Genomic DNA, 13,045 nt, shown 5'->3' with positions numbered 1-13,045 from the left:
TTGGTCACTAATAGATGTCTTTAACAGACTGCATATCTGTTAGTAGGCAGCTGAAACCCTAGGAGCACACTTTTCGTGGATAAAATGTTCCTTTGTTTGTTATCTCTGGGTTGCAATCACGCCTAGATTGACTTCTCTCTGTCAAAAAACTCCATTCATTGAAATAAATCTTATTTTCACAATCTCAGGACTCGTCTGCGTGCTCCACGAGAAATATCGTTCTACTGTATGTTTTAGACTAATAAGGAAGACTGGAAACTGCAGCTGTCTGCAGCTCAGTGAGCCTTTCCAGATCCCTCCAAATGATGATCTATCTCAAACAAGTGTCTGTTAAGCCTTAAATCACAAGGGCACTTTAGGAACGGACGTTTTGTGGAGTTGTTTAACTGTCCCAGCTAGGGCAAAATTTAGTCACAGTGTTTATTTTTAAAGAAAACAGCTCCACATCCTGTCTGTTGATTTGCTGGTTGACACTAACTGAGTATTTGAGGACTAATGAGTCACTCTCACGTACATTCCCCAACAGCAGATGTCTTTCAGCAAACAGCAGCAGAGCCAGTTTCTTCCAAAAATCTTCCGAGCCTGGTGCCACTTTGGTGCTGAAATCATAGGCAGCGAAGCTTCACATAGCGACAAAGAGGGCTTTCACCTCTGAAACCTGCAGCAGTTCTCAGAAGACCACACTGCAGCAGTGCCCGGCCATCCCCACTCTGTTGGCCAGGTATTCGAGGTGGTAAAGCCCTGAGTGTGGTCCCCTCACCAGTGCCAAGGATGTCACCTTCTCTGTTCCAACATCTGACTGCGCAGGGGATTGGTTTTTGTGGGGTAATCATGCATTTCCATACTCCCATGAGGCTGTATAAAATGTGAGCCTTCAGTGTGTGGTGGGCAGAGTTATTGGGAGGCTTGGGTTGAGTAGCTCCTGTGGTGACAGAGCATCCCACACTGGCAGCCTGTGGGGGGTGGTTGTGCTCGATGTTTGAGAGGCAGACTTGTGACAGGAAGATTGCCTCGTCATAAAGCAGTGTTGGATTTAAAGAACAAGTGTGCTAAAATAGCTAACTGTTCAATAAAACTGGAAGATGATGTCTAAGCCTGCATTTGACCTTATCAGCTCTGCAAAAAGGACTTGTGTGGGATGATGATTACACAGTTATCTATTCACGTAAACATACAATTATATTATTATGGAAATGTGCTTATTTGCTTTCTTGCCAAGAGTGACATAAGTACCACTCTTATGTCTGTACTCTAAATAGAATACTACAGCCGCCAGGTGGTTAGCTCACATTAACAAGTCTAAAACAGGGAAACAGCTCGGCAGACTCCAGCTTACATCCATTATTGCCTCTAAAGATCACAAAATAACACATTAGCTCTTGATTTTACAATTGATCTCCAATCCTAGTGTAGGTGTATGAGTATAGATAACTCCAAAAAACTCTACATACATGTAGACATAAACTCTGATAATGAAAGCACTACTCTCAGGAAACAGTTTGATAATTTGACGAATTTAAGGTATGAAGGTGTTCATTGTATTTTGTTGAACAGAGAGTATAGACAGTGAAAAAGAGTCATGTAGACTTTGATTGATGATTCGCCCTTACTCAGTCATCCTCAGAAAGGCGCTACCACTTGAAACGTCTCTGTCTGTCTCCCCGTGACCCTTTCACGGCAGCACAAAACATGAACATTCTGGAGAACTGTTATTGCGCAACTGTTCTTAATAATTTCAGTTGAGAATGTTCTTTGGCACCCCCTTCAAGAAAGACGATTTAAATCAAACAACAGCATTTCGTCTTCATGACTCACAGCCGCAAGATAAGTTTGGAATCTGCATGTAATGTTAACAAGCACTAAAAACTAACAAGTCATGTATTAATTACGACTTTAGTAACAGTATAAATCAGAATGGCCCATGGAGTTGCTTTCAATCTGAATGGACTGAATGTCTCTTGACCCTAAATGTTCTCCATTTATTGACTGTTAGTTGCGTAATGTTGTTCTGCCAAGCGTTGTGACTCATTGGTTTTATTGCTGTTTAATTTTAACATTACAGTGCTGTTTTTATTGGACTGTTTTTTTACATGTTAATAAATATGTTTCCATATACAGCTGGATTTGACCTGTTATCCCAGCTTTGTGTTTTGTTACTTTATAAAAGTTTGTTAAAGAGATGGGTGTGAGGGTCATTGTGGTCCATAAGAAAAAACAAGCATAATATGAGAGTCTATTTTGGGCTCATACACCAAAGGCTGTTGGATGCAGCACTGTTGTTCAAAGCAGATCCACCACTTCAACCAACCCCCTGCTCCCCTGTCCTCTGGGATTGTTTCCTCAAAAAGATTCTTCTTTGCTTCCATACCGGTGATTACAGAGTGCAGGCACCCATGACTTTGTCAATGAAAGATATTTTTAAGAAAACATACAGTTCAAGCACTTTTGTGTGGAAAGAATGTAAATTTCGCTGTATTTAACAGGAAGAAGGGGGGTTGGAAATTTGGACCGATTCCATCTTAGTTCATCCCCTTCCCTCCCTCCTCTCTTTTTCTTTCTCCATCCTGTCTGGGTTTTAGAAATGTGTTTCTCGTTGTCTGTACCATATAACCCTCAACATGCTCGGTTGGGATATTTTGCGTGCTCGAAAACCACTCAAAACAAAACGTAATTCCATCTTCTTCTTTTTTTCCTTCCAACAATGCTTGTTTTTCCCAGAGTCATACTGAAATTTAATCAACAGCCAAATGAGAAAAACATATAACAGCAATTTCCATACGTGCAAGCACACTTAGAGAATGATTGTCATATACACAGCAGAGGAAATTAGTACTATTTTCTGTAGGATCATTTACTGTTCCCTCAGGACACCTGGCCCTTTTCACTGTTATGATAAGTTAATTGTACACATAAATTATCGTTTCTGGTCATCTGCACTTGGACAAAGTAGTTTAACATACAGTATAAAGGACATTTTAAGTGTAGGGAGAAATAATAAAGTCAGTACTGTTATTGTGTAATCAAATGTACATAAAACATGGATTTAAACCACCTTCCTTTCTCCATATCCTTAAGGTGTTATTTTTTTCAGAGCTGGAAGTGGATACAGAGTCTAAATAAAGCTATATAGGTCTTAACGAAATGTATTTCCCAGCTCCCAGCACTTACAGTACAAGGTAAATCCCATGCATTTCCCCCATACGTTTATCTTGGCGAGGTAGGAAGGGCTGCATTTAGATGCTGTGATGTTAAAGCTTATGAATGAAATCAATACCAATGAAGTTCTCTTGGGATGTGGTGACTCACTCCACAGGGTGACCTAGTAATGAGCAAAACACTGTGGCTTCAGATAGACAGCTGGCATTATTTAGGTGCAAAGGTGTGGCAGTGACTCTTAATTTCCCTTGACCATCGTAAGTATTTGGTGGTTAAAGGAGCATTTGGCTTATTATAAATAGTCACGTCCCCCTAAATCCCTCTATGTGTGCTTCTATTATGATATAAAGACAACAATGTTCACGCAGAGTCCATTTCTGTTACAAGAGGCAGTTCAAGTCACTATTGATGGTTGGTAATCTCCATTGGTTTAGTTCAACCAGTTTTTGATGACAGTCACAATTTAAAATGAGGTTCAAGTTTGCTCTGGCCTCCATAGCTGCCCCTGGACCAGCCTGGTTTACAGTATCTTCTCAGTCTATGGGCCTGATCAGCATACGGACCGACTTCATCGAGTAGAAGCCTCCACCATAGTCGGCCCAGAAGATCCCATCTTGGAATTTGCTGCGGTAGACGCCTCCGGTGTACCAGACACCGTTAAGATTGGTTTGGCCGCACGCGTTGTACCACCAGCCACCTTTATGGAAATGGGCACAGTTACCTGTAGATGGGGAAACAGGAAACACATTGAATGTTGTCTTCAATAAACATCAATGAACTAACACATATTGACAGGGTTTTTCAAGAAAATTATATCGTCATTGCCTCAATTTATGTGATGTTGTGGCCTTTTTTTTTAATCTATAAGGAGGAATGCCAGAAACGCCATCATGATTGCTAACAAAGAGCTACTCGCTAGCTATATTTTTTATTAGAAGCAAGTGTTTATGAAAACCAAAATGTACATGTAGTATTTTTATGATAGTGTCTAAATTTTAAGCAATAAAATAGAACTTTGTTTAGCTACAGGGTGTGAAAACCTTCAGGTAGAACCTCCAAGAGTGGCTTGAAGTAAACTGTCATCATGCACTTCAAAGAAGACTACATGCTACAAGAGCACAAAGAGACTCCTTGTTCATCTACCTGAGAAGGCATCCTTGTCTCGATCCAGAGTAGTGAACTGTTTGCCGTTGTGACTGCTGAGGGAGTCCCCGGCATTGCCCTGGTAGGTTCCCAACCGCAGGCGGTAACCCTCGCTCTCAGGCTCTAGATGAAAGCTGCTGTACTGAGCGTAGACCTTCTTGGCCATCCAGTCTTCCAGTTCCACCAACAGCTTATAGTCACCCTGCCTCCCCAGGTTGTAGATGCCTTCCAGACCAAGCCAGTATTCCCCGTCTATGTTACCGAAGCCGCTCTGAGTCAAAGGAAGATTACAAGGGACGTTACAGAAAGATTACAGAAAATATTGCACATTGTTTTTAATGTGGTTGCCTGCGGAGTTTAGAAACATGAGAAATGTTTAGGAACCTAAAACCTCCTGGTGGATGAGGCTGCAGGATTTTAACAGAACAAATGAGAATCATCTTTTTGATGACGTTTTGGTCATGGTCCTGTAGTTAAGACAAACTTCAAAAGAAGAAAAAAACAACACTGTGGCGAGAGTCTTTGAAATTCCTAAGAACGACATGTTGTAGAGTTTATCCAGGAAAATAAGCATCCATCTTCTCAATGCTGGTCCATCGCTCAAACCCCACAGATCTTCTGGATCACAGCTAATGGCGAGACGAGCCTGGGCGCTTATGTTGAATAACCGCAAGTAATCTAAGTCTGGCCATGTGCCTCCAGAACACTTCACTTGGTAGAGGAGGTTGAGGTTTGTGATTGTGGATTAGCTGGGTGAGCCAGCAGATGATGAATGATGTAGGGTTTCAGTCCGTGGCCTCCTCTCTGGTGCTGTGTGTGTGTACATGTGGTGGCTTTGTGGGAGAGTGCAGAGGCAAATCAATGTTGAAGAGAGCAATTTAGCTTCCAGTTACACATGCATAAACCTGGCGGCACTGAATGGAACACTGGTTCTCACCAGGCTGCCAGCAGCGATATACCCCATCTCTTCTCACAGAGCTTTGATGAGAGGGTCTATATGGTGTGGTGTAGTAGGCCAACCAGCCATCCATCCAGGAAGGCACCACAGTAGTAGCGGTTTTGGAAAGAAACGGCTGCAGATTGAGCTGTGGAACATACCTTCCTAGTGGCTATGGCCATCTAATGTTTCATAATGGGAATCTCAAACCAAATGACCTTGGATAAATAGTGCTGCTGACAGGGCGTTATATTTTACAGTAAGTGAAAACACAAGGATTCTGGCCTAGGAAGTAGTCCCAAGACCCCAGATGGTTCCTCTAGATGGGTCAAATAACGGCACCCCTGTTGTCTCAAGATGAGCCAAATATTCTGGCTGGCCCAGGAGAGGAGAGAGAAAACTAAGACAGATGGGGCAGGGGAAGTGTCACTGTCATCACCTTGTAGTTATCCCAGTTCCTGAAGAAGTTAACGGATCCGTCTCTCCTGCTCTGGATAACGGTCCAGCCCCCGTTGTCTATATCCTGTTCACACCAGGCTTGCACTGGCCTTTCTGCTTCATCTGGTCTGATCAGGTACATGCCGCTGGTGCTATGGCCAGCTTCCTGCGCCGCGAGACAGTCTCTGAATGAGCCTGAAGGACAGAACAAAGTGTGTAACATATAGACTGTTGTAAAACATTAATGTTTTTCAGGATTACTGTCACTCCACATACCCAAAAGGCACTGCTAGCATCACTATTGATTTTTCAATCACAGGAAACAGAAATAGTCTGTAAATTAGCTTTAGGTTTAGCTAGCTGTGACTGTCCTTCAGCTAGCCTAACCAGGGTGTAGTCACTGCTGTTTGGGGTTTACTGTTTTAATTGTTTGTTTGTAATATAAATGTTTTCTTTTTTTGAAAATTGCACATATGTTCTGGCATTCAAATTTCTTAACTATTGACTTCATTTTGACCAAGCATGTTGTCACTCTTTATTGGCGTTGCTGGGCAGTTACAGCTACTTTTGGTGCCAGAGCACTGAGAAAACAGCATGAGTGCCACTAGTTTACACGACAAGAAAACATTGAAGTCACTGTCTGACAGAGGGTAAAATAAGTAGGAAAAACCCGTAAACAAGAACAAAATCACAAAAGTAGACAGAGTAATACAAAACACATTTTTCTAGGTCTACAGACCTGTTTACTATGTCCTCCCAGAACAGCAGAGTAGAATGTGGCAAATTAAGTCACTTTAATAAGAAATAGCATGCCTTTATTTGAGGGCAAAAAAACATAATAGATATCCTATTTACCCCTTTGTATAGTGACTAACGTCTGCCTTTTTTCAACATAATTCAATTTTCTTATGAGAAGATTAATTAATAACATATGTAGCACTTAATTTAACAGGTGCGTAACCTTTTCATGACTAATATATAATAATAATAAGAATAATAATAATAATGTAAAGCTATAGTTCATTCACTTCATGAAGTATACCAGAAGTGCCTCTACTTTGTGGTTTGCAGAAGCCTGTCATGCCGGCCTGGGTTTTGTCTACATCTCACATGCAATGGAACCGTCTTGTAAAGGATCATTTTCATACACAGCTGCGTTGAAATCCTACACACTTTATTTTTCTTGGGCGAGGACAATCTAAATGTGTCAGGAATTTCTGTTGATGAGGAAAATCGCACTGGTTAGGTCTTTCTTTGCTTTACTTTAAGTCCCCTGTCTCCATTGAGACGTTACAACATTTTTATTTCCATCCTGGTTTGTGTTCTTTCTGTCGAGCGGGGAGCAGAGCTCCAGCTGAATTTGCAAAACTTTAACCTTTGAAAATGAGGCCACAGACCCACCTGCAGCTGTATTCAAAGTCGTGATTATTATTTTGTTATAGTTGGCCTGCAAAGTCATGACTGTGCTATAAATTTTACCATGACTTTTTGGATGTTTGTGACTGAATCTATGAATACATGAATGAAAATGGATGGATGGATGGATGGATGGATGGATGGATGGATGGATGGAGGGGAGGAATTCATTCTCTCACTCACCTTCAGCACTGAAGTTTCTCTGTGGAGGTTTCTGAACTTCCAGGGTGCTGCTTGTGGGTGATGGCCCAGAGCGAGAGCCCCTCTCTCGGGCAATCCCTCTGGTGTTGTCTGTCTGGATCTCATTGGTGAAACGTGGCACATGAACAGGAATGTTCTCAGGCACTACCTGCACAAGTGGTGGTCCCATGGGTGACTGCTCATGCCTCCGGCTGTAGACCTGCATGCAGCGCTCTTCCAGTGCCCCAATCAACACTGACTGGTTGTTTACTACTGCAGACAAGGCTGAGTATTTAGCCTCTAGTTCCCTGTACCTGGAGGCCAGACGCAGTGACTCACTGGTGGCATTTAGAATGCGTGTCTCCAGCTGCGCCAGCTCCAGTGAGTTGTCCCTCTTCCTGATGATCTCGTGCAGCAGCTGCATGTAGAGCTGGGTCACTCTGGAATTCATGTTCCTGCTCTCTTTCCTCAACAGCTTCATCTCATTCACCAAGTTGCCGTCCACATCCACCACCAACTTCAAAGTCTCCATCTCCCGACGCTGTTTTGACAGGAGATCACGCACTGCAGCCACATCCAAGCGTGTCACTCTGTCTTTGTCGGTTGAATAACCGCGGGAGGCACAGATGGGTCCTGTGATCTTTTGCTCAGGGACCAGGAAGGTGTAGGAGCACTTCTTGCCTTCTCCGTTGGCCTCTGGAGCCCTTCGCATCCGGGAGAGGATGGGGTGCTTGGTGAGGGCTTGGCTGTTGCTCCAGAAGGACAAACCAAAGAGAATAAATAGGCTCCATGCTCCAGGTCCCATGGTTGCGCTTCTCTTTATCACCAAACAAGCTAAAGATCTATAAAAAAAAGAAGCAAGTGCAGACCATTTAAGGAAAGATTGGTGTTAGTCTACAGTATATCACACTTCTTGTCAATAAATCCCATAAATATACCAAAACCAACAATGTATTAGTGTGTCTTTTTCCATACCCAGTCTTTGGCACACAGTCCAAAGGTCATTGGTTTTTACTGAAGCTAGAAGTCTTTAAGATCACTCATGGATGTACAGCTTCATTTTTAGCCATGCTAGCAGCATAAATGTCAGTGCCTCTGACATCCTCTGGCCGATGGTAAGCACTTCATCACTTTGGTCCAGAGTGGACTGTTGGATGGATTGCCATTAAATTTGGTACATAGGTTAATTTTCCCCCTCAGAATGAATTATGATCACTTTGGTGATCTGCTGACTTTTCATCTGGTCATCATTTGTCCATTATTTCGGTTGCTTCCACAACTAATAATATTTAGCCACAGCTGTACTTCACTTAGCAAATGTTAGTGTGCAAATATGCTAAACTATGTATATGTAATAACACCGGGACATTGTAGTTTTTAGCTAGAGTTACTCAAGGAGAAACCACAGATCAACATTCATTTGATGGATTATAAGTACTGAGAGTCCTGGAATGGAACTGACTAAAAATAAACTACATCAGAACAAAGGAAGATGTTACCCAGTGATAACAGTAGCTCATTGTTGGGTTTCTACTGTTTGGCACAGAAGATAATGCAATATTAAATTTTGTTTACACAGACAATTCTTGATGAATCCAATGTTGGATGTGTTTTTTTTTTTCAGACTTATTCTTTAATTTAATCGAAATATTTATAAAGCAATTACCTTTTTGTTACCACTCATGCTGTACTTCTTGTTCAAATTTGCTACCAGATGTTTTCTTTCCTCCTCTAACCCTACATAATCCAATATAACTTAATATAACTGCAGTGTCTGCAAATCTTACACAGTCAAGGAGCATCTGTTGGCACGACACAGGAGTGAGCTTCCAGTCAAAACTCAGCACAAGAGCCTTGCTTAATTATGAAGTAAGTCAGCCTTAAAATGTAAAATGACTAGAGACTCTGACGAAGGCACAGCTGGTTTCAGACATCAAGTACAGCAGACCTCTGGACCACTTGTGGTGGAGTAAGAGCAGTGCCACCCACCCACCACAAATCTGTTATCATAACTCATATTTTCAATACATTCCCTCATGGGTTCTCTTTCATTATGGCTCTTACCACATCTATATCAGGTGTCTGGGTGTGTGCAAGTGCTGGGATCTGTTTTTCATATTTCTGTAGATCTCTTGGCTCAGACCTCCACGAACCTCTCCTGGGCTATAGGAGAGGTACCTGCTACTGGCTCATGTGGAGAATCAGTATGTTAAAAATGAAAATATTTGATAGAAACCATCTTTACTGGATTCATAAGGTGTATATCTGAAATGAACAAAATCAAGTTAGCAGGTGGTTGTTGTTGGACCTCACTGTTTCAATGCCTGCCATTTCTTCCTGGATTGTTCAAGTAGATACATTTGAATTTAGTGGGGAATAAAAGAAATTGATGTGTTTGAGGAGCAGCAGGGGGAGCAGGAATCCCTGATTTATGAGTAATGTTTTTTAGAGTCTATTTTTGGAAGGGAAGCTTGCGTTTTGAGCTTATTGGTTTTGACAGCACAACGAATGGAGCAAGGGTGGGTGGCGTTCAGAAATGCATGCTAAGTGAAAGCTCCCTCCTTCCATATTCAATAGCAAGGCTTGGATCTAGAAATGGAGTCAACGGTGAGCCAACTTCAGGCTGATTTTTTGCAGTCAGGCCAAATGCAACCAGAAGGCAGTCTGGTGGATATGGCCCAGGAGGTTAAGTAACCTTCATCTAACACTTCTGACAGGCACACAATATGACCCACTTCATAGCAGAGCTCATCAAAACAAATCTGAGGAGGGTTTTAACAGATGCCAAAGAAGTAGGATTAAATGAGTCCAAGACAGAGACAGCAGGGGCTTTGAATCATTTCTGTGGTCTTGGTCTTGATGTTTAGTTGCACTGAAGAGTCCTAACCACAGTTAATGGGAGAGATCCCAGAGCATTACCTAAACTGAAACTGCTGCGGTAGCAGAATAGTACGCTTTTATCATTGTTGAAGGAAAAATACACGCTTGTCTCATGGGAAAAATATTACACCAAATTTTTGTGTTTTCACAAGGCACAATGACTTATTGAATGAAAGACATCGTCTGTGCCAGCATTAATTTTTAATAACTAGCTTAAAAGTTAGGAAGGAACAAGCTGCAGTTTGTTTTGTCACAGATTATAAACCATCTGAAGGCAAAGGAAAAAAACACTTATTGGAAAACGGGCCATGTGTCAGAGCTCAGAAAACACCTTGGCACTGTCAGTCAGTTATTATTACCCGGAGAGGACTTTTTCCTGTCTTTCCGTAATCACAGGTCATCCCCTTCAATAGCTTGGCCTCAGCAATTGGCCCGTCTGCATGTCTCCAACCCCACAATATGAATCGCACAGGCCATAGCCTGACAGGAGTGACAGTGTTTACAAAGAGGCTCCTCAGCCAGGGCTGTGAATCTCATCGGCAGTCATTACCACCAGGTTTCACTCTGTCGCTCACGCCCTGCTGGTCTTTATCAAGTCAGCCGCAGCAGCCATGTTTTTTTGTTGACTTATTAAACAGGTATTTTCTGCTGTCTTCCCTCAGCGCCAGACTTGACCAGATCCAGCCACCTCATTTATATTAATGCAGTCCTTTGCAACCAGACAGGTCAAACTCTGCGGTAGCTGGTTTTTCCCAGCCCAGAGCAACACGAGGGCACTGCCAATCGGCCTACTGACTTTAAGTGGTGCCACTGAGCTCTAACTGTCTTCTTCTAAGCTCCCCAATTAAAAGATTATTTTTTTACATTAAAACTCTCAGAAAGCTTACCCCTGGGAATACCACATACACTACTTTCTCTCCAACTTTATTCCAAAATACAGCATAAATGTGTTGCAAGTCAAAAAGTGCAGTTTTTTCCAGCCTAACTTTATTGTGGTTTTTTGCCCCGGGCCAGAAGATTTTAAGGACTGTGCCAATTAGCCCACAAGTTGTTCTGATGGTGCCACTGTTTAGCTCTGTCTGCTGAGGGGACAACATGATGCATGCATCTTTGTACACAGTGAATATGATCATGAGGTTTACCAGATGTACAATTGAAAAATTACAAAACTGAACTGACTGAAAATGTTCCAGTGGTTACTTTAAGTTCAGCAGCTTACAGTAATTTCACAATTCTTTTAAGGAGTCATGGTTTTCTAGAGGACCTCAAGCTAACTTTATTGTTCTATATTACTTTTTAATAGACTCTACAATGATCCAGCAATTTCAATACTTCCCCAAAGCATATAAACATATAAATGTCATTAATTCAAACAACCTGATGAAAAAAATTAAATCTTACCTGTGTCAGTGAGTTGAGTCAGCAGTCCAGGAGGTGTTCAGGTAAGACCCAGCTTGGTGTCTCAGTTGTGTTTCCTCTGCAGGTTCATGCTCTCCATTCTCCCCCTCTTACTCTCAGTCTCCCTCTGTCTTTGCTCTCATTGAGAATGCAGGCCTGCATACAGCTGTGGCACAAGCAAACACCATCCAGTAGGAGAACAGTAGAGGGTGGTCCATACACAGAAAGAGGGAGGCTGGTGGTGTGATTTTTCCCTGTAGTTTGAGCAGAGGGAAGGTTTGGCCCTGCCTTCATCCTCTGATGCCGTGTAAAGTTTGGGAAGAAAAGACAGACTCCTCCTAATATAAGGTTTCACCACAGATGAAAAACTAAGCCGTGAATCAGGCTGGCTGAGAGTCAGCAACAGTGGTGAAGACTCTCACGCTTAAAATCAATCTAGCTGTCATCATTTAACTCTCATAAGGTCTTGTTTACAAGGTTATATCGTCTCCCACACACCATTTGTCTTGCAGAAGTTGATGACATGCACATAAACTAATTTTCTTTCTTTCTCACACTTATCTGTCAGCTTCATTCACACAACTATTTATCTTATTCTACTAATTCTTCCTCACAAAGCTGTTTCCTATCAGCTCTAATCTAATGACTGATTGAGTTTGGCGTTCCAGTAGCTTTAGTGTATCAAATGGAAGAGCTGTTTTGGATGTTTCCTCTTGTGTTTGCTCCGTATATGGGATGTTTGTGTGTCCCTTGCGGCAGTCCAAGAGCTATTGGCAGCTGTGTTTATTTGGTTATAAGGACAATATGCAGAGGGCTTTTCAGACAAAAAGAACGCCCCTCAGCTAGATGTTTTGGTCTGAGGAGGAAGCAAAGGCTTTGATGCATGGGGGATTCTCGGCATGGGGAGAAATAGTTCAGCATGTGGGAGTACAGATTTGCTTATGTGCAATTGAGGCAGGACATTCATAATGTAGTGTGTGTGTCTATGTGTGTGTGACTGGTACGTATGTATGAGAACATGTGCTATTGAATGATGTGTTCCTCCTAGGTGGTCGGTTGTATATAATAGAAGCTGTCCAATTTAAATAAATTATATATAGAGGAACATATGTTGCTGTTGTTGGAAGAAACACACACACAGAAAAGACACATTTTGTGCTAATTGAACCAGTCTGCCTGGAAAATCTTTATCTGTATCTGCAGTGTTTCCCAACCTGGGGGTCAGGCACACCTAAGGGGTCCCTAAAAATTAAGTCATAATTCATGTGTGAACTGGGGGATTGTGGGCAAATGCCATGAACTTTTTTTTCTTTTCCTGTCGGAGTGTGACCTTAAAAACCTTCATTTAAACAGGACTTCCAGGCTTCATACGTATTCAGATGTGGTGGCAGTTCTGCCCCTGTCCTTAGAAAGTCTCTTTACATCAATGCTGATAGTTTTTCTTATGTACAAAATAGAGTTTGGGTGTTTGCATTTAGGGATTAATTGTTTCGTTCT

At 42.0% G+C, this 13,045-nt stretch overlaps 1 protein-coding gene across 1 annotated transcript; it reads right to left on the bottom strand.

Moving 5' to 3' along the window:
* Positions 1–2,684: 2,684 nt before the first annotated feature.
* LOC104927420 (angiopoietin-related protein 1) lies at positions 2,685–12,252 on the bottom strand. Its single transcript, XM_010741497.3, has 5 exons — positions 11,552–12,252; positions 7,274–8,112; positions 5,676–5,869; positions 4,300–4,570; positions 2,685–3,877 (listed from the first exon to the last, which is right to left on the bottom strand). The coding sequence occupies exons 2-5, from the start codon at positions 8,073–8,075 to the stop codon at positions 3,690–3,692; spliced, it is 1,455 nt and encodes a 484-aa protein (XP_010739799.2). The 5' UTR covers positions 8,076–8,112; positions 11,552–12,252; the 3' UTR covers positions 2,685–3,689.
* Between the last annotated feature and the right edge of the window lie 793 nt (positions 12,253–13,045).

The sequence above is a fragment of the Larimichthys crocea genome, chromosome XII, assembly GCF_000972845.2.
Source record: "Larimichthys crocea isolate SSNF chromosome XII, L_crocea_2.0, whole genome shotgun sequence".
NCBI lineage: Eukaryota > Metazoa > Chordata > Actinopteri > Sciaenidae > Larimichthys > Larimichthys crocea.
The sequence above is the reverse complement of the archived record's forward strand: the minus strand, read 5'-3'. Positions and strand labels throughout refer to the sequence as shown.

Coding starts and splice junctions, on each gene's coding strand:
- LOC104927420 (XM_010741497.3), bottom strand. CDS start 8,075: ATGGGACCTGGAGCATGGAGCCTATTTATTCTCTTTGGTTTGTCCTTC. Junction 5,870..7,273: donor GAGAAACTTCAGTGCTGAAG/GTGAGTGAGAGA, acceptor TCTGTCCTTCAG/GCTCATTCAGAGACTGTCTC. Junction 3,878..4,299: donor AGACAAGGATGCCTTCTCAG/GTAGATGAACAA, acceptor CCCCATCTACAG/GTAACTGTGCCCATTTCCAT.